The sequence below is a fragment of the Acomys minous genome, assembly GCF_964271855.1.
Source record: "Acomys minous genome assembly, chromosome: 15".
In the NCBI taxonomy this organism is placed as follows: Eukaryota; Metazoa; Chordata; class Mammalia; order Rodentia; family Muridae; genus Acomys; species Acomys minous.
Window position 1 is genome coordinate 57,197,860 of NC_140497.1, and position 19,042 is coordinate 57,216,901.

General features: G+C 45.5%; 1 protein-coding gene across 5 annotated transcripts in view; it reads right to left on the reverse strand.

The window, feature by feature from the left end:
- FRYL (FRY like transcription coactivator) overlaps window positions 1-19,042 on the reverse strand; it is a 236,645-nt gene that overhangs the window by 98,083 nt on the left and 119,520 nt on the right. For all 5 annotated transcript variants that reach the window (XM_084759709.1, XM_084759707.1, XM_084759705.1 and 2 more), the window contains 5 exons: window positions 12,936-12,989; window positions 10,366-10,505; window positions 9,270-9,366; window positions 3,073-3,152; window positions 2,346-2,426 (listed from right to left, as the gene is read on the reverse strand). In XM_084759709.1, the coding sequence (XP_084615835.1) occupies window positions 2,346-2,426; window positions 3,073-3,152; window positions 9,270-9,366; window positions 10,366-10,505; window positions 12,936-12,989 (452 nt within the window). The remainder of the gene's footprint in view (window positions 1-2,345; window positions 2,427-3,072; window positions 3,153-9,269; window positions 9,367-10,365; window positions 10,506-12,935; window positions 12,990-19,042) is intronic.

A 19,042-nucleotide genomic window follows, 5' to 3' on the forward strand; every position in this document is an offset into this window, starting at 1 on the left:
TACAGAGGCATAGAAGAAAGGTGCTGATCTCCCAACGTAAATAGGATCAGGAGGTTTGCACTATGTGAGCCCAATGCTGAGTCCAAACCACCAATCTGTGTGACTAGAGCTTCTTTGCTTATATTTAAAGCAGATATCTAAAGCCAAGCACTCTGGTACATGAATAGAACCAGAGGCTATGACAGGATTGCCAAGAGGCCAACCTAGGCTATCTATGCAGCAAGTTGTGGGTCAACCTAGGCTACAACCTAGGCTAAGACCCTGTCTTAGAAACAAAACAAAACAAAAACTACCAACCAAAATTCCACAAAGACAATCAAAGATTGATCTTAAATCACTGCAACCACAGAATGGCTCTGGACAAGATTAGAAGGCATCCTAGCCTCCGTCAGTCTCTTCTCAAACTTCTTGGTGGAAATGCCCTCTGGGAGTGACTCTCTTGTGGTGTGAGCCCCATCACAGCTCTCCATGCTCCTGGGTGTGACTGTCTTATGGCGTGAGCCCCATCACAGCTCTCCATGCTCCTGGGTGTGACTCTCTTGTGGTGTGAGCCCTATCACAGCGCTCCATGCTCCCGGGTGTGACTCTCTTGTGGTGTGAGCCCCATCACAGCTCTCCATGCTCCTGGGTGTGACTCTCTTGTGGTGTGAGCCCCATCACAGCTCTCCATGCTCCTGGGTGTGACTGTCTTATGGTGTGAGCCCCATCACAGCTCTCCATGCTCTTGGGTGTGACTCTCTTGTGGTGTGAGCCCCATCACAGCTCTCCATGCTCCTGGGTGTGACTCTCTTGTGGTGTGAGCCCCATTACCGCTCTCCATGCTCCTGGGTGTGACTGTCTTATGGTGTGAGCCCCATCACAGCTCTCCATGCTCTTGGGTGTGACTCTCTTGTGGTGTGAGCCCCGTCACAGCTCTCCATGCTCCCGGGTGTGACTGTCGTATGAAGTGAGCCCCATCACGCTCTCCATGCTCCCGGGTGTGACCCTCTTGTGGTGTGAGCCCCGTCACAGCTCTCCATGCTCCCGGGTGTGACTGTCTTGTGGTGTGAGCCCCGTCACAGCTCTCCATGCTCCCGGGTGTGACTGTCTTGTGGTGTGAGCCCCGTCACGCTCTCCATGCTTCTCATGTGCAGGAGTGGAAATGCTGCAGTGCTGTCTTATGGCACTGTGTTTCTTTCTCTCACAGGCTAAACGAGGAAGGCTGGCCCCAGCGAGTTAGACTCCTTATCCCCGCCGCAGAGTCAGCTTGGCCAAGTAACTCAGTACACTCCCAGGTTACTCTAGTTTGCCACTCTATTACTTAGAATTTCTGACTGATGTTTCTAAGACTGAGACACGTTTTTATTTTTAAGAACCCCGTGAATTGCAATGTAAAGAAAAACCTATCACTGCGTATACCTAGGATTTTGTGTCCCATCACCTGAGTTGAGGAACCATTGTGGGCTAAGTGGAATTCAACATTAAGGTTTTGTTTTGGGGCACGCGGTTGACCACTTAAAATACTCAAGCTATGTTCTAAGTCTGATGACATGAACTACACAAAGGTCTCTAGCATATTAAAAAAAGATTAAAATGTCCTAAATAATGTACATTACTGAATGTTAAAATGCAAACTGCTGAACACTGATGACAATTAAGCTTTGTCTTCCTAAGAATTTAAAATGGCTGTTATGTCGTGATTCAGGACCAAAGATTCTTCAAAAGCCACCCAGGTAAATGCAAACTGACACTATTCTCCTAACACACTCCCCAGTCGGAACAAAGGCAAACCCAAACACGCCCAGTTTTTGGAGCAACCGGAGACCCACGTTCTAGCCAACAGGAGACGGTTCAGTAGAGCCCGGTGAGCCTTCTAAAGAGCAACAGCTTGCACATGAGTATTCTGGCATCTTTTATCCTTCCTTATTTGGTGCCTTTTCTAGCTACTGCAAACTATTTCATATTAAAACACGATGATTAGAATTCACTTCAGTGCAGGCTAAGAAAGAAAAAGCACTCAACCGGAAAGCAATAAAATCAATTACCTCTGCCCAGAGTGCTAAATGAAAAGTTAAGACAAAATAAAACATTTCGCATGGAATTCTTACGAAACTGGAGCTGAAGCAATTCTTGAACTCTTCTGAACAATGTCTGACTCTGTGTGTGTGTGTGTGTGTGTGTGTGTGTGTGTGTGTGTGTGTGTGTGTGTACACTAGAAACAAGTGAATGCAAGCTACATAGTTCAAGGGTGGGCAATGCTCGGGTAGGCCTCATGACAATTTGAGGACAAAAAGGGCAGGTGTGAAAGAAGCAGTGTCTGGAGAACAAAGCACTCTCGAGCGCACATGGCGGTTTCTGAAGCTTACTTTGACTGGGCGAGAACGCCGATGACCTCTGCGTATAAATCCGCAATGACGTGCACGTTGCCAGTGTTGGTTCCCGAGTATCTAGAACAACAGAGTGAGCACGGGGGGTTTCAGTACATGTTTCCTCCTGACACACTCGCCAGGTGCGGCAGCTCACACTTGTGATCCTAGGACCCGGGAAGCTGAGGCAGGAGGATGAACGTGGCGTGAGGCTAACATGAGCAACACAGTGAATCCCAGGCCAGCCTGGGCTATAGAGTGAAAGCCAGAAAGAAGGAAAAAAAAAATCAGAAAATTCATTATCAGCATTTTACAGCAGCTTTGCTGACCACTTACAAGATAAAAACCACACAGGTTTTCTTCATTTACATTAACTTGCCATGAAATGTATAACCTCTGGCTCTTACGAATCCAATCCACAGTGCTATGAATTATTTTTACAAAAGTGTTCCTATATTCGGGAAAGACTGAAAACAATCGGGAGATAATTGCTTTGAACGCATTACAAGATTCAAACTTGAGAGCCAGGACATGACAATGCGCGCCTGTCCTTCCAGCACTGGGGAGGCCAAGGCAAAATGGTCAAGAGTTCAAGGCCAGCCTAATCTACACAGCAACCTTACGACAGCCCAAAACGGGAGTGGTGAGGAGAGCGTTCATATTTTTACTTAAACAACCTGAGTCTGGACTGCAGAAAAAGCAACCGCCTGAGGTCAGCTACACTTACCCTTCCTTGTGCTTAAAGTGCTTAAAAGCCAGGGTTAGGACCTCATGAACTAAGGGGTCGGGCACAGGGTGAACAGGAATCTAGAATTTAAAGAAAAGACATCATGTCAGGAAGACGTAAGTAACTTAGCAGATTCAGTCTCATCATTTTGATATTACCAAACATTTATTCCTAAGGCAATAAATGTCTTATAAGTAATTCAAGGAAAATGCACAAGCTACTATTTTACACCTGATGGTAGAACATCAAGTCTGAGAACAATAGCAAGTCAGAGATAATGTTAGAGGCTTCCTAAGCATTGCTGGTGGGGCATAGGGTCTTTCCACACTGCCAAGTGAGGGCATCACAGCAGAGCACTCCCATGCAGCACTGTGAGGTGCAGACTGTTCTGAGCTCAAGGCGGATGAGAAGTGGCTGTCCATAGCCAGGGCATGAGTTTCACAGCCTGGAGGATTTCACCCGATCTAGGGGTGAAGGCACATCACTACTGGAGACAGGATGTCAGCCCAGAGATGGGGCTGTGTACATAGGTCCTGCCGAGCAGCTGTTGGCTGACACAAATGTCCTCCCAGGCATTTCCCCAGACATCCGAAAGCCTTCTCTCCTAAGCTACCAGGTCGGCATACAAGCTCTTGTCTAACACTTCTTTGCTGCTTCATTTCTTTCCTATAAAGGCCTTCATATGCCGATCAAGCAAACCCTTTTGCCTTTCAGTCTGTCCTTTGTCAATTTAATTTGTAGGTTAAAACTACAACAGAATAAAATACTTCCTCTGCTTTGGAAAAAGATTTATTTGTATTTTCTTTTTAGTTGGGCGTATGTATGAGGGTATGTGCATGGGAGTGTCTAGGCCCATGGAAGCTGCCAGCGTTGGGTCCCTGGAGCTGGAGTTACAGGCAGCTGTGAGCTGCTGCCCAACATTAGTGCTGGGAATCTCCAAAAGCAGTAAGAGCTCTTCACCACTGAGCTATCTTTGCAGCCCACGTTCCCACTTTTCCATAGTAACAATTACAAGCCTAAAAGCAAACATAGTGATGGTTACAATGGCCGATCTTAGTGCTAATTATAAATTCAAAATTAAGTACTAGATGACAATAAACTGTATTATTACTATCTTAAAAGAAAATTCAAAATCAAGAAAAACACCATTATAGAAACAAATATAAAACATTTTTTAAAATTAAGACACTATGATAAAAATTAGCAGGATAGTGAGGAAGGAGGCCAGCAAAGGACTGAACTTGAAATCCATGTAATTAGGTTTAAATTATAGTTGGCCAACTCAGCAGTGGGCTCACATGTAAACAAACATTTAAAACCAACAAACACAGACAGCCACAACGACACCAATGCTCACTGTACACCCTAGGCAAAACCACGACCTATTCAATCCCAAGGACCCGAGGTCCAACGCGAAGAGAAACAAAACCACAGGAGCTCCAGGTTTTCATAAAATCTTTGCCAGTTGCTATATACCAGAATCCTATCACTAAGATGAATCTGGGTGGTGACATCCACATAGCTGCACAGATGTCCCGCTTTCCTTTTCCTGTATATTCTAGGACGTCTCAGAACCACCAGGCCACTGGCAGCCATGGCAGAACTCTATACGGTTGGCTAGAAGGTGTTGAGGCAGCGGCTGGAATCTCACTCCCTACCCGCGCTTTCTGTGAGGGAACGCACACACTCTACAGACTCTTGCAAATAGTTCCTGCTGTCCCCACGAAGAGGATAGTTGTTATGACGACAGGAGAGCAGAGCACTAAGTGACACACTTTTCAGATGAACTTGCTATGTAAACTTGAGTTTCCGCTCCCTCTACAGCGCATGTGCAGTTTAAAGAACCATACTCTCCAGCAAACTTTGGGGCATTGCAAATGGAGATTTGCCCTTGTCTGCTCACCCGCTCCACCTTTCTCTAAAGGAGGCAAGGCCAAACCCACCTTCTGGGAACTCAGTGCAGATGGATGACTATGGGATGGAAACGCCGAGGCCAAGTCAGGGGAAGAACGGTAAGAGGCCAAGCCTCATGAAGGCAGGTGGCATGGCTCTTTTGTTCCCCCAGGACCAGTTTTCCTCTCTTGGATTAACAGCTTACTAGCAGAGCCCCAAAGGGAACAATGAAATTGTTGGAATCACTGCTCTGAGCCCCGTTATCTGAAGCCAGCAGACACAGGCCACAAGATGATGCAAACCTAAGTATCAACCAAGATGTGCTTGAATGACAGGCCCAACTCCCAGAATTCAGTTAACTGCTCACAATGTTCAGCACGCAGGCCAGGCCCAGATATCCGAGACTGTAAAATAATGTAACCCCACATTTTTGATGACTTGGTTTGGGGAGAAAGGGGTACCCCAGTGATGTGTGATATGAAAAGCAAGGTGCCTTATTTAAATCTATGCCTTCTCCCAAATACTCTGTATTTGCTCTATAGTCCTAAACTCTACCAATGTCCAGTGGGACAGCACTGGGCCACTCAGAGGTGCCTCTCGCCCTACCCTAGACAGACCACCATGATCAGCATTTTAAACACGCCTGCTGTCTCCCATGGTTACATCATCTACTCCACTTACAATAGGTTTACAAGGTAAGTATCTGCCCTTTATATAAGGGAGATGAACTTCCGGGGTTGGTGTTTCTCTAGGATATTCTAAGTCCCCAGTTTCTAAAATAATAAAAAAAAAGTATTTAAACAATGAAATAAACGGTAACAGAATGCCTGGTCCGCTCATACTGGATAAAGACCACACTAAAATGTACAAAAGACTTTCAGAGCTCAAAATGGTCACAGCACACATTACTCCTTATTTCGAGAGTGAAAACAACTTGAACTGAATGGCAAAGAACAAACAAACAAACAAAAACAGAGCAGAAATCTATCAGCTCAGGGACTCTACTTTTGTAGGGTAACAGTCTCATCTTCTCCTTGAACATTCTAGAAGTGTGGCTGCAGGGGCCGCCATATGATACCCACAGTTTATCCCAGTGGCCACCTTGAGAAATTTTATCTTCTTATTGCATCCTGTCACAAGATCACCTGGTGAGTCACGGAGGCTTCCCTCCTGAACAATGGCCAGGTTCACTTTCCCCACAGTGACATAAGGAGCAGAACACAGCAGGAGAGCAACACAGCCCGCTTTCCACAGCACAAGAAGCCACTCGGGGCTACCCACAGGCATCTCACATGCAGCCATGCATCTGAAAATGTCCAGCATCCGCCCACCAGTGAAAACCCCTCCATAGCAGGGTTGCTGACCTGGTTTCGCTGTCTCAATGAACACCTAACTCATCCTAAGACCCAAAGTACCCTGGAGCTCCTAAATGCCAGTGTGTGTGGGTGACACACGATTCTGCCGGGCATCCCGAAGCCCCCGTAACAGCACTGAAACCTACAGTCGGCCTTTGCCATACCTTGCTCTTCTGAATGAGCACATGGTTGTGAAGGTTGAGGTGTCTCTACTTTATTGTTTAATTATTATTATTGTGTGGTGTGTATGCTTGGTGTGTGTGTGTCAGGGGAGTACACTCGCCCGTGCATGAGTGCGGGACCTTAGGCCGATGTGAGATAGTCTCCCCAATCACTTCTCCAACACACTTGTTGAGACGGGTCCCTCAATAAACTAGATTGCCAGGCCGATGAGCTCCGAGGATTCAGCCATCTTACACCCGTGGGCACGGGGGTTACACACAGTTTTTAGACGGATGCTGGGGTCTGAACTCAGGTCCTCATGGTCCCACAGCAGGCACGCTACCCACTGAACCACCTACCTAGCCCCTCTTTTCACTTTAAAAATATATATATATGTATTTTTAAATCTTGAGTTAGTTTTATTCTCTCATGCTGAATAACTGCTATTTGATTTTATTTTTAATTTATGATTAAAACTTTAATTTGAAGAGACTGGCTGTTTTCCCCTAATTTCATAGAGCTTTTTTTTTTTAATCATTAAAAGGCAAATTTGCAAATTTAAAAACAAAAGAACTATGGCATAGTTGCCACTGCATCACTACATCTGAGGGCTTTTCTTCACTTGTAACATCAGACAGTGGAAAGCACCTCTGAAATCGGTTCTCACCTGGCAGCTGAAGGATGCTCTGCCCATGCGCCCATGCGTTTACAGAGGACAAACGGCTCGTGGAAAACAACTTAGCCTCAGTTTCCCCGGCAAGCAAGACAGACAGCTGGGATATGAGTATGTGCCTTGGCCACCTCCCAGCAGTGACAGCGATCAGCAGGCTCAATGACTACAGAATCCTTCATGCATGAGGAGGAGTTCAAAACACGGGTGGTAGGGAGCATGTGACTGCTGCCTGGGGACAGATGATTTGCAGAAGGTCGGGGCTAAGTCCTGCCAGCAGCTGCCCCTCTTCACCACTGAGCCCAGTGCATGGATACCCTCGGGCTCCACGGACATCTGCCTGCTGCAGCACAGCCCAACTGCAGCCCAACGTGGGTCTGCTGTGCATGACAGAAGCAAAGGTCCTAGTGCGTTCAACACACGGTACGTCAACTGCCCGGAGATCTATAAAGCTCTACGCCACTTTGACACAAGAAAATTGGACTAGTCACGATATTCTAGAAACCTCTACTGACTTTTATTTTGTTTTCTATACGTTTAGGGAAACTACTGTAAGAAACAGAAACAGCGCTGTGCTTTTGTGAAGAAGGATTCCGACAAAGAGTTTTAGAAGAAGGGTACCTGCGCCCTCAGGGGCTCACGGTCCTCTGGCTGAGCACATCTGAACTCTGGTATGAGGAGATAGTAAAGGATGAGGGAAGGGCACCGCAGGGAGGGACAATGTGGCAACAGAAACTGGGTCATTATCAGCCGCAGCACATTGTTGTCTCCCACCTGAGTCCCTGCAAGCGATGAGTCAGCAAGGCCTTGTAGGGGGTGGGGTGGGGGTGGGGGCATCTTGAAAAATGAGCCAACTAGAAAAACTTCTACAAGGCCTGTGTTTCCTGGTGCTGACGCTGTCCTGGTTTAGGAGAGCTGTGTGAATTGCAGAGGCCGAGCGAGGAGACGGCAGGCTGTGGGCTGCGGGCTGAGGGCAGGGGAGGGCACCCCTACACGCAGGTTACTTGCTGTGAGTGACGCGTGACCCCTGAGCTCAGGGTTGTTCCAAAGGTGCACCATAGAACATAGAAACAGTGCACACGTGTCACAGGGCCATCGAGGTCAGCACGGAGGTGAGCCACGGGGTACAGTCTAGTTCACCAGTGGCCAGGGCCCTTTCTTCCCTCAGTTCTCCTGCCCTACTTACTTTGGGCTTTAACATCTTGGCATCCTGGCTGCACTCAGAGATCAGAGGAACCAAATCTGGCCTGTTAGCACAAGTCACAGAGGAAATCTGATTCCCGGATGTACTAAAAATCCACCACCACCAAAAGCTTTACAAAATGTATATGCTAAGGTGACTTTGACTTTTGTTTAACTCATTTATCTCTTCTTACATATTTGTTATGTTTTTTATTTGCAAATAACTGCCTGTTCACATACATTGTAAAACAAACACAATGTACACATGATCCTATAATCCAAGTAGATGCTATGTTAACTAAATCAAAGTAGGCAGCAAATTACTTTTAGATTTGACATTTGCTATTCCTTTACGTGTCATCCTAGGGAACCAAAATGAAACCCCTATCAAAACACATCATAAGGAAAATTTATTTTCTTTTTTAAACTCTTAAATTTTCTCCCTAACCAGTCTATGGCTAGAAATATAAGGATGCTCCTTTAGCAATACATAATGTCTTAAAGACTACAAACTTAAAAACAAAAGAAGACAACCTTCAAGTCCATACAAGTACTTGTATGCACACCTTTATTAATTTTCAATAAATGACATGTCTGACATTTTTTATATCTTTACTTGCACCTCTTGGAAACTAAGGGGTGGGAATAAAGGAGCAAATGACAGGCAGTATTCACAGCTAAAAGTCCCAGCTTAACATGAATTCCACTCACTTCATTCTTGCTAACATGATTCTGCATCATTTGAAGGTAGGAAAAACAGGGACAGACAGGGACAGCGCAGGGAAGCCCAAGGCAGCAGAAAGACCTGTGATTACGTTCAATGATCTAGTTACTGCGGGCGGGGGCTAGACTCTGAGATAACAGCCTCAATGCAGAGCCAGAAACAGGAAGGCACAGGACACGGGGTGGGGGGTGGGGAGAACTCAGGCACTAACCTGCTTTAGAACTTCAACCAAAACTAAACAAAAGATGAAGTCCACAGCTAAGTCCCGTCGTTCTAGAAGGTAATCTCTCTCTCGGTGCTGCTCATCTCTGAAACAAGAACCAAAAATGAGGATTGCGTTGAGACTCCAAGTTCCAACATGGCTACTGGATAGTGGCTGTTTTGTGCTGTTTACTGTGTTCCTCCTTAGCACACGTACCTGTGAGCGTGAGTGAGTGAGTGTGTGAGCGTGTGCGTGTGTGTGTGTGTGCGCGTGTGAGTGTGTGCATGCGTGTGCGTGTGTGAGTGTGTGCGTGTGTGCGTGTGTGCGTGTGTGTGTGTGTGTGCGTGTGTGTGTGTGTGTGTGTGTGATGGGGACTTTGTTTCAGTATCCCACTGCATGCAAGGCATGTTCTATTAGACACTGGCCATTCATACATGCTTTTTACTGTTCTACCAACTAGAAATAAGCCTCATCTCACAAGGAAGGGAAACACTGCAATTTCCACCCAGAAAATCTAGCATAGCTTCATAGTTCATTGGTGTCTTTTTATTTATATTTTTTGTTATGAACTAAACTAAAGCACAAACTTTTCCAGATAAGAACGCAATGTGGGTAACTTCCTCATGCATCTAAGGTAGAACTTTACACATGACGAAACAAAGCACAGTCCTAAGGCACAAGTAATCACTTGAATGCAGATGTTCTACGTAACCTAAATCCCTTCCAGAACTCGGAAGGGGCAGAGCAGCTCGTCCTGCATTGCTGTACTTCCACTTAAGAACACGCCAGCTGGGCCTTCCCTTGAGTCGGGACCACTGAGTTATCTCCGACTGTCCTTGCAAGCCCCACACTGAATTCTGGGATGGCTCTCCTGAGATTTCTTTCTGTCTAGCTATCCTGGTGACGGACACCCTAAACCTACAACTGACAAAGATTATTAAAGTGTAAGCATGGACTCTCCCTCATTCTCGCCCCCGCCCATGGGCATAAACTCAGTCTGCCGTGTTCCTAGCCAAATGACACAATCTCGGCTTGACAGCACCATCAGTCTCTCCACTGCGGGTGTCTCACACCCAGGTAAGACAGAGTTAAACAGGCCACTTACCCCTTAGACTTCGTGCTAGACCTAGGCCTGTACTCGTAAGATTCATCGTCAGTTCCATTCTGGCGCCGGTACCAGTCAAACAAGGTTCGGAGTAAGGAGGGGAGACAGTGCTCGGCCACTGAGCTCATGGAGCTGATCAGCTGAAAGGCAAGAAGAGCCAATATAATTACAGAAGACACCGGCGGCGGTGACGGCGACAACCTCCCAACTCCACGAGTCACCTCATGGAAATGCACAGAGCCAGCGACTTAAATGAGATAATGTGTGTCTTAGAGCTAAAAGATGGACCAAGGCTTTAAGCTATGCAATGAAATAAAAATCAGCCTAAGACTTAGTAATGATTAAACTTTATCCCAAACCATCCAGTTTAGCGTAGTAGCTTTATTTCTTAGCCATCTCAAGCTATTACCAGGATATACTGCACCTCTGCAGGCAGGATGCAACAGGATCAAGTGACCACAGACCACAACCTCTGATTCCAGGAGCCACAATAAACCTTTCTTCCATCGAGTTAATTACCTTGCGTACTTTGTCACAGCAACAGAAAACGACTATCGCCAAACATGAGATAAACCTTGAGATATCACCTTTCTGGAATAAACCCAACGTTCCTAGGTTGTGTCTCATCAGGGACTCCAAGAAAAAGTCCTCTCTGCCAGGGTATTTTTACACCTGATTCAACCCACTGCTTCTAAAATTAGCATTTTAAAACAGTGTACGGTCGATGCTCCGTGGAATTCTGTCGCCTTATCTAAAACATGCAGCCTGTGGAATAGTCAGGGGCTTGCTCATCTCTGCGAGCACAGAAAGTATCTTTTAATGAAGATAAATTGATGTCTCTAGAAATCAAATTAATCCCCTGGTGTTTCATGATCTTTATAAACTTCAAAATAAACTTTATCCAGAAAACGGTAAGAACATGGCATGGCTTATTGAATTCCATGGGCTCTTTTTCACTATTTAGGTCCTGTTGGCTTCTTTGCGTTCCCTGACTTCCTAGCCTCCATTCATTATATATTACTGTAATTGGGCATGCTTTGTAATACTGGAAATTACTGTCAAAATAAGATCTTGATTCTATTGTTCAATGTGTTTTAAAAATTACATTTTGCTAAAATGAGTAGTGTGCCTCAAACAAAACTTCATTTAGAATCTAAGAAAGAAGAAGGAAACACTGCTCTGCTGGGCGCGTTAAACAGCTCATACCACACGCTGCATCTCTCAGCGAGCCAACCGTCTAGCACGTATTTTCAGGTTTTGATTTCTTTTCTTTTCAAGACAGGGTTCTCTGTGGAGCCTTGGCTGTCCTGGATTTGATCTGTAGACCAACCAGGCCGGCTTGGAACTCACAGCAATCCACCTGCCTCTGCCTTCCCGAGTGCTGGGATCAAAGACGCGAGCCACCATGCCCTGCTTTATTTGTAGTTTTTAGTGACCATTTACATTTTTTTTTTAAATGTCAGAAAATTTCCTGAAAATGGTGTTGAGTCAAGAGTTCAAACCCTGATTACACACTCACTGACGGAGCCAGATGCTAATGGTCTCCTTACTCCTGCAGTGGCGTAAACCTTGAAAAAGACTGAGTAACCAGGCGTTACCTTCCAGTCTGTGGTTTCATTGTAGACCAGTGTCTATTCACTCAGTGCGTGCAGAGCGCTGGTTCTTAGAGAGCAGGTTGTAAACGCTGGTGCTCTATGGTAGAACCCTTTCTTGGTGATGAAGATTTTAAAAACTACAGTCGGATCCAGCAGCACAGGCTCCTGGTGAGGCTCAGCCAGTAGTTCCAAGCCATCGGCTTTATCTGCTCAGCTAATCTAACGTAAGCATTCACTGCCTTTTCCTAGACACAGTATTTCGGAAGGCAGCCGTGCTCACCAGTATAACACCAATGCACCAATAGAGACAGTATTGTGAATGAACAGGCCTGTGAATGCTAGTTACACCAGAATGTTATTTTAAATAATCAACATGTTAAAAAATGATAATGATACAAGGGTGTGTGAGCCAACATTTAATTTCAACAGAGGGAAAAAATTTTTAAAATGAACAGACTTTAGATAATGGAATTCCATATACAGGTTTCCAAGAACCACAACAGGTGAAAATATGTTAAAGGTTAAAAGGTAATGTTAAATTGTTATGGTTAAAAGATATGATAACATAATGTAAGAATTCTAGATTCCAGGGCTAGGAGTGGTGGGGCTCATCTCTTATCCCAGCATTTGGAAAGCGGGGACAGGTGCATCTCAGAGAGCATAAGGCCAGTCTGACCTACACAGTGAGACCCCGCCTCAAACACATGGATAAATAAACTGTAGAAACACACTGGTACATAGGGTGTGGTTCCTGGGAAAACGTGCAGAGGCATGTTAAAGACGTGAAGTCTTAATGTGCTAAGTGAACTAAAGCCACGCTGGCTCCGCATCCCGCTGCACAGAGTCCCCCACACAGGAATAAACAGGAGCACTGCACAAGATGGAGGACTTTCTCGAACGTGGGCGTGCACCAACTGGATTATTAGGACAGACGTAGTTCTTCAAAGAAAGACTCTTCCCCCCAAATGACGATACCTGGTCAAACTGCAGATCTTCGCCCCTCTGAAGAGACCTGGATAGCAGCTTCTCCTGTTAATAATAATAAATACATACAGCTTAGAGAGAAGCCATTAGAGGACCACTGTGTGGCCAGCAGCACCTTTTACTTCTGTGCCATGTCTTAACAGGTTGCTTTAAAGAAAGGGAAGCCTCCACCTCAGCTTCACCACAAACTACTCCCAAGCGAGGGACATCACGGTCACTCTCTAAAGAAAGTGGCTCTGTTGACGATGATTCTCAGGTTAAGAAATTAAAGTTCAACAAAGGACCTGTTTGAGTTCAAGTTCAAATGTTCACCATTACGTTTTCATTAGTTTGTTCGTTTATTCAACCAGTGCGGGCTAGGTTGGGGGTCCAGTGCAATGGAAGAATAACTAAGTGGGAGAGCCTGGATGCCAGTACGAGAAAGAGAGAGACAGACACAGAGAGAAGGCCGTCTAAGGAGGCAAGAAGGAAGAGAAAAGATCACTTAGCAGGTCGGGCAGCCTGTATTCCACCACTGGGAAGGCTGGAGCAGGAGGGGGCTTGGGGTCAATTTGGACTACATAGTAAGCTGCAGGCCAGTGAGGTTACGGAGCACAAAGGGAGGCCCTGTCTCAGAGGCGTGGGGTGGGGAACACAAGCGTTTATGAATAGCATCCTCATCTAGTGAAGTGGCCTGGCCGGGTCTGTGAGGCCGTGTAGCTAGATCTGGGAGCCGGCTGGAGGGCTTGAGATCTCTGAGCTTTGCTTTTCTCATTTGAAAATAAAAACAAAAGCTATATATATAATATATATATATATATATATTATATATATATATATGCGTGTGTGTGTATGTGTGTATAATGAATAAACATAATATTAAGTGCTGTTTTCAGAAGTCAGCTAGTTTAAGGTGGGGTGGGGATCTATCCAGTTCTTTCTATGCACTGAAATTGTTCAGAGGAGAAACAACAGTGGGCAGGCTGCCTGGGCCACTGCACTAGAAAAATGAGTTCATTCCGCGCCCCCACCTCAAACATTACTTAGATGTACAGTCCCTGCTCAAGGCAGTTCTCAGTGTACAATCCCTGTTCAAGGAGGACTGAGGGAGGAATAGGCATTTTGTACATGACCTCTTTTTTTAAAAACAGATTTATTTTATTTTTAATTGTGTGTATGCACAAGTGAGTGCAGGTGCCTGCCCACAGAGGCCAGAGGTGTGGGATCCCCCAGAGGTGTGGGAATCACAGATGACTTAACCTCCTGTAACCCTCCCACCAGGCGTGTCTCTGGTCTCCGTGAACACCTGCACTCACACGTACATGCCTCCACACAGACACGTGTCAATGAAATGAAAGTAATAAAATAATTCTTAAAGACGTGTAGGATTTGTTACATTGTCTGTATTTGACAATTGCACACATTACTGAACACATTAATAAACTCATTCACCAATAACGCATCGATGTCATACTGGAGAAATTAAAGAGCTCCGTGTTGGTGACACCTGACCACCGGAGGGCTCACACTGAATTCTCCACTTTCCTCTCCCTGGGTCTTCCATCTTCCGCCTGTTGTACGCGTCTGAATCTGTGCCTGGCTGGAGGCTGCCTTGTGACTCTGTTTGTCCCTGTGTGCCTGTGTTCTGTTGGAGCGGGGTGTGACTGTGACCGTTCCTAACAAAGGCCTTCCCTCTGTATTTATTGAACACAGCAGAAAGCATCACGTGAGGGAGGGATGAGGGACACGTTACAGAAGTCTGAGTCTTACAAGGCACCAGTTCCAACTCACCCCAGTTGACAGGAATAACAAACAGGGCCACAAACATCCTTGTTTATCATGCAATGGCTGTATGTTGAGTTAAATATTTCTGGTGGATATTCATTTATAAGGCTATTTTTTTTTTGGGGTTTTTTTTTTCGCCTAGTTGCTGTTTCCAGCAAATTATTATCAGAACACACACGTATTGCTTTGGGTCAGGGGCACAGAAGAGTACAAAATGTAAGATTATAGCTTAGGGTGTAATTTAAGATTAAGATTAGGGTGTAAAAGCTGCTTACATGGAAACTCCAAGGCAGGTTAAACAAACAGGCTGAGTATACAGCAGGATGGCAGTCTTAAGTCTTAAGTGACTCCAGAGCGTATTATTAACGCTGGCTGTGAGGTCCAGCAAAGGTTCCAGGCTCTTAGAATGTAAGCGACAGCTTCAGAATACTGCACGGCCACCATGAGAAGCCAGATTTAAAAAAGGGTAAGTAAACGGAAACGAATGATGCCCACAGTTTAAGAACAAAAACAAGGGGACTAAGGGGAAAATGGGAGGGAGGGAGGAATGGGATGGGATAACAATTTAGATGTAATATGAATAAATTAATAAAATATATTTTAAAAAAGAATAAAAACAAAAAACCTCCAATCAATTGGAAGAATTTAATAAATGGAGATACATGTGATTGCCAAGCCAAAAAAAAAAGGGGGGGGTGGGGGTGGGGTGGGAGTGGAGGGGATCCCTTAATGTGGAGTGTACTTGATCTGAATTACTTAGCTAGGACTTTTCTACCTGAGAAACAATTTCCTCGATTCCAGTCATGTTTGTTTTATGTATTTAGACTTATGTCTTCAGTGTATAAGAAGCTAATATCATCCATCAAAAGGCGTTACACTGAGGCTGGGGATACAGCTCCCTGGGGTGCCCAGCAACCCCAAAAGAAAACAAAATGCGCCACCGTGTCTGTGAACACCTTCTGCCCCAGGATCCCATAGTTGATGGGAGGGAATCATTTTCTTCTGTGGTGTAGACTCTGATAAAGTGTCCACACTCCTGTAAGCAACTCCAATGAAACTCACTGGGTTGTTTTAAAAAAAATTAAAAACAAAAATTGAAAGTAAAGGGGAGGCTAGTTTGGAAGAAGACGGCTGCAGAGAGGGGAATGAATAGGCAATGGGGAGTGTGACCAAGATACATGTGTACATGTGTGAACATGTAGAGGAAAACGAATGGGCAATGGGAAGTGTGACCAAGATACATGTGTACATGTATGAACATGTAGAGGAGAATGAATGGGCAATGGGGAGTGTGACCAAGATACATGTGTACATGTATGAACAAATAGAGGAGAACGAATGGGCAATGGGAAGTGTGACCAAGATACATGTGTACATGTATGAACATGTAGAGGAGAATGAATGGGCAATGGGGAGTGTGACCAAAATACATGTGTACATGTGTGAACATGTAGAGGAGAACGAATGGGCAATGAGGAGTGTGACCAAGATACATATGTACATCTATGAACATGTAGAGGAATTTTAACTCAGAACATGGCTGCTCTGGCAAGAGATCACATCCAAAGACCTTCTGGGTCAGTGTGATCCAGCTGGAATCTAAACAACACCTACAATTCATGAGACAGAGGCAAGCAGATCCGAGTTCAAGGCCAGCCTGGTATAGAGCAAATTTCAGGTAAAGAAAAGCTTAGGTCCAGGCATGGTGGTGCACACCTTTAATCCCAAATGAAGGTAAAATTAGTTTGTAGAAGAAAGCACCCATGTTTGAAAGTGATGTCTAACTGAGTGACAGAAAAAAGTGATGAATCGGAGAAAGATTTGACAGAACAGGATATGCCCAACTCTCATGAGAAGGGGGTGGGGAGGCAGTTTTACTAGGAGAGCAAACTCAGGTGAAGCAAACTCAGGTGAGCCAGAGTGAGAAAGAGCCAGGAGGTTAAAGCATATTGCTGAAGTTAGAGGCCAAGCAGAGCAATTCAGCGGCCAAATTGAATCAGTCAGCTGGGAAGGGCGTTTGAGGCAGAACAGCTGAGTTGAACCAGCCAGCCCAGAGCTCAGAAGGAACAAGTAAGGGTGAGCTTAGTAAGCAGCAAGTCTCAGAGGCTGAAAACATCCTAGGCCTAGGTTAGATTGTACAGAGGCTAGAAGCTTCCAGGACTAGGCCTAGGCTAGCAGGCAGAGGCATGGGAGTGGGGGGGTGGGGGGGGGTGGAGCGGAGAGACAGACGGACGGAGTTGGAGGAAGCACATTAACTAAAGAATTGTACCAGTATATAAGTACAAACTGAGGCAATTATTGAGAACACTATGAAGACTTAATAATATCTAATTGTGATGTTACTGTGAGTGCTAACTTGACCTGATTTAAAAAAAAAAAAAATGCCAGCGCAGCTGAGACAAAGCATCATTTCTGGGTATGCTGGTGAGGGACATTTCAGTCAATGGGCTGAGGAGGGAGGGGCTACCCATCCAATCTGCTGAGGGTAGACTGAACCTAGGAAACACAAATGTGTGAAGATTCTCCAGTAGCCCTCCAGTTTCCTAATATTCTCTCTCTCTCTCTCTCTCTCTCTCTCTCTCTCTGTGTGTGTGTGTGTGTGTCTAATTCTTATCAAAATAAAACAAGTCTATTCACCACAGTTGTAAAATATCATCCTTTTACATGTGGCAGATAGGATAGGAGGCCCCTGAGAGCACCGATCTCTAAGTCTATTCACGAAGACCTGTGCTAAGGTTTCTTTCATGTAGTAGGCACAGCAAGAGAGAGATGGAAGACAGGAGGATCAGGAGTTCAAGGTCACGCTCAGCTACATAATAGATTCAAGACCAGTCAGTCCGGGCTCCATGAAATACTGTCTTAAGAAAAAACAAAATTCATACTTTCCCCTTTTTTCTGCTTTTTCATGATTTTTGAAGATTATTTCTTTTTATTCTATGTGTATGAATGTTCTGACCTCATGTTTGTGCACTGCACATGCGCCTAAGTCAGAAGAGGGTATCGGATCCCTTGGAACTGTAGTTGCAGATGGCTGGGGCCACCATGTAGGTGCTGGGAGCTGAAGTGCCCTTAACCACGGAGTCTTCTCCCAGCTTCTCTCATTTTCCTTAATATAAAAATTAATAATGATTCTAAGACTCATAACCCTTTATAGTCTAGCTTGTTTCTTAACCATTAAGACAATACCAGAAATAACCTTCATAGGAATTCAAGCCAAAGCTAGAAAGAGAAAGAAAGAGAAGGTAAAAGTGTCACTGGGTGACAATGATTCCAGGTGTATGTGCCTGTTTGGCATCACTCGTCACCCATCCAACCTTCTTCATGCAGCTGACACAGAGAGAACAGCAGGAATCTCCGGGGAGATGGACAAGGACAGGGGGTGAAACGGGACTGACACCTCAGACAGAATAGACTGAGGAGAGAACATCATTTGAGCAAAGCTACAGAGAAGCCTGCTGGGCAGGAAGTGAAGGAAAGGTAGCCTGTTGGTGTTCTGAGACTTCTGAAAGGCTCAGAACTTGGCACACCGGGTATTGTGAAGGGACAGACGGATACAGCGAAGACAAAACTAAAGAGGGCTGGCTGAAGTTTAGTGCTGGCCAACCAAGCACAGCACCCCGGATTCGGTTCCAAACCCATGTAAGCCAGGCAATGCATACTTGAATCCTTTCGCTTTAAAAGTAGAGGCAGGAGGACCAGAAGACCAAGGTCACTGCTGTCTACATATGGAGTTCAAAGCCAGCTTTGATCGTGGATGCTTGAGACCTTGTCTCAGTGGGGGCTGGGGTGAGGGCCAGTTGAGCAGTTAGTTGTTTTGAGGAAGTCTGGAAGAACTTTCAACCCTTCTTCCAATCCGTCTATCCACCTACTTAGGGAAGTAGTGACGTTTTCACTCTAGGCAGAGCACCTGCCGTCCTTAGCAAAGGGAAAAATGGAGGAGTCCCAACTGAAGGTTTTGACCTCACATATGTCTGTGCACCATGCATGCCTGGTGCCCATGTAAGTCAGAAGAGGGCATCAGGTCCTTCCGGAATACAACTGAAGATGCGGTCTCGTCCCAAAGACGGGAGTTAAGTACAGCAAACCCCCCACCGTGCTAGCTGTGGGGGGTTGAATAGGAATGAAGCCATAGGCTCATATATCTGAAGGCTTAGTCACAGGGCTGGGACAGGAGGTGTGGCAGTGTTGGAGGAAGTGTGTCACTGAGGGTGGGCTTTAAGGGTTCAAAAGCCCCACCACTACCGCCCCACTTCCTCCTTCTACCTGAAGATTACGCTGTAGTTTTCAGCTGCTCTAGCACCGTGCCTGCCACGTCTGTGCCATGTCCCTCTCCG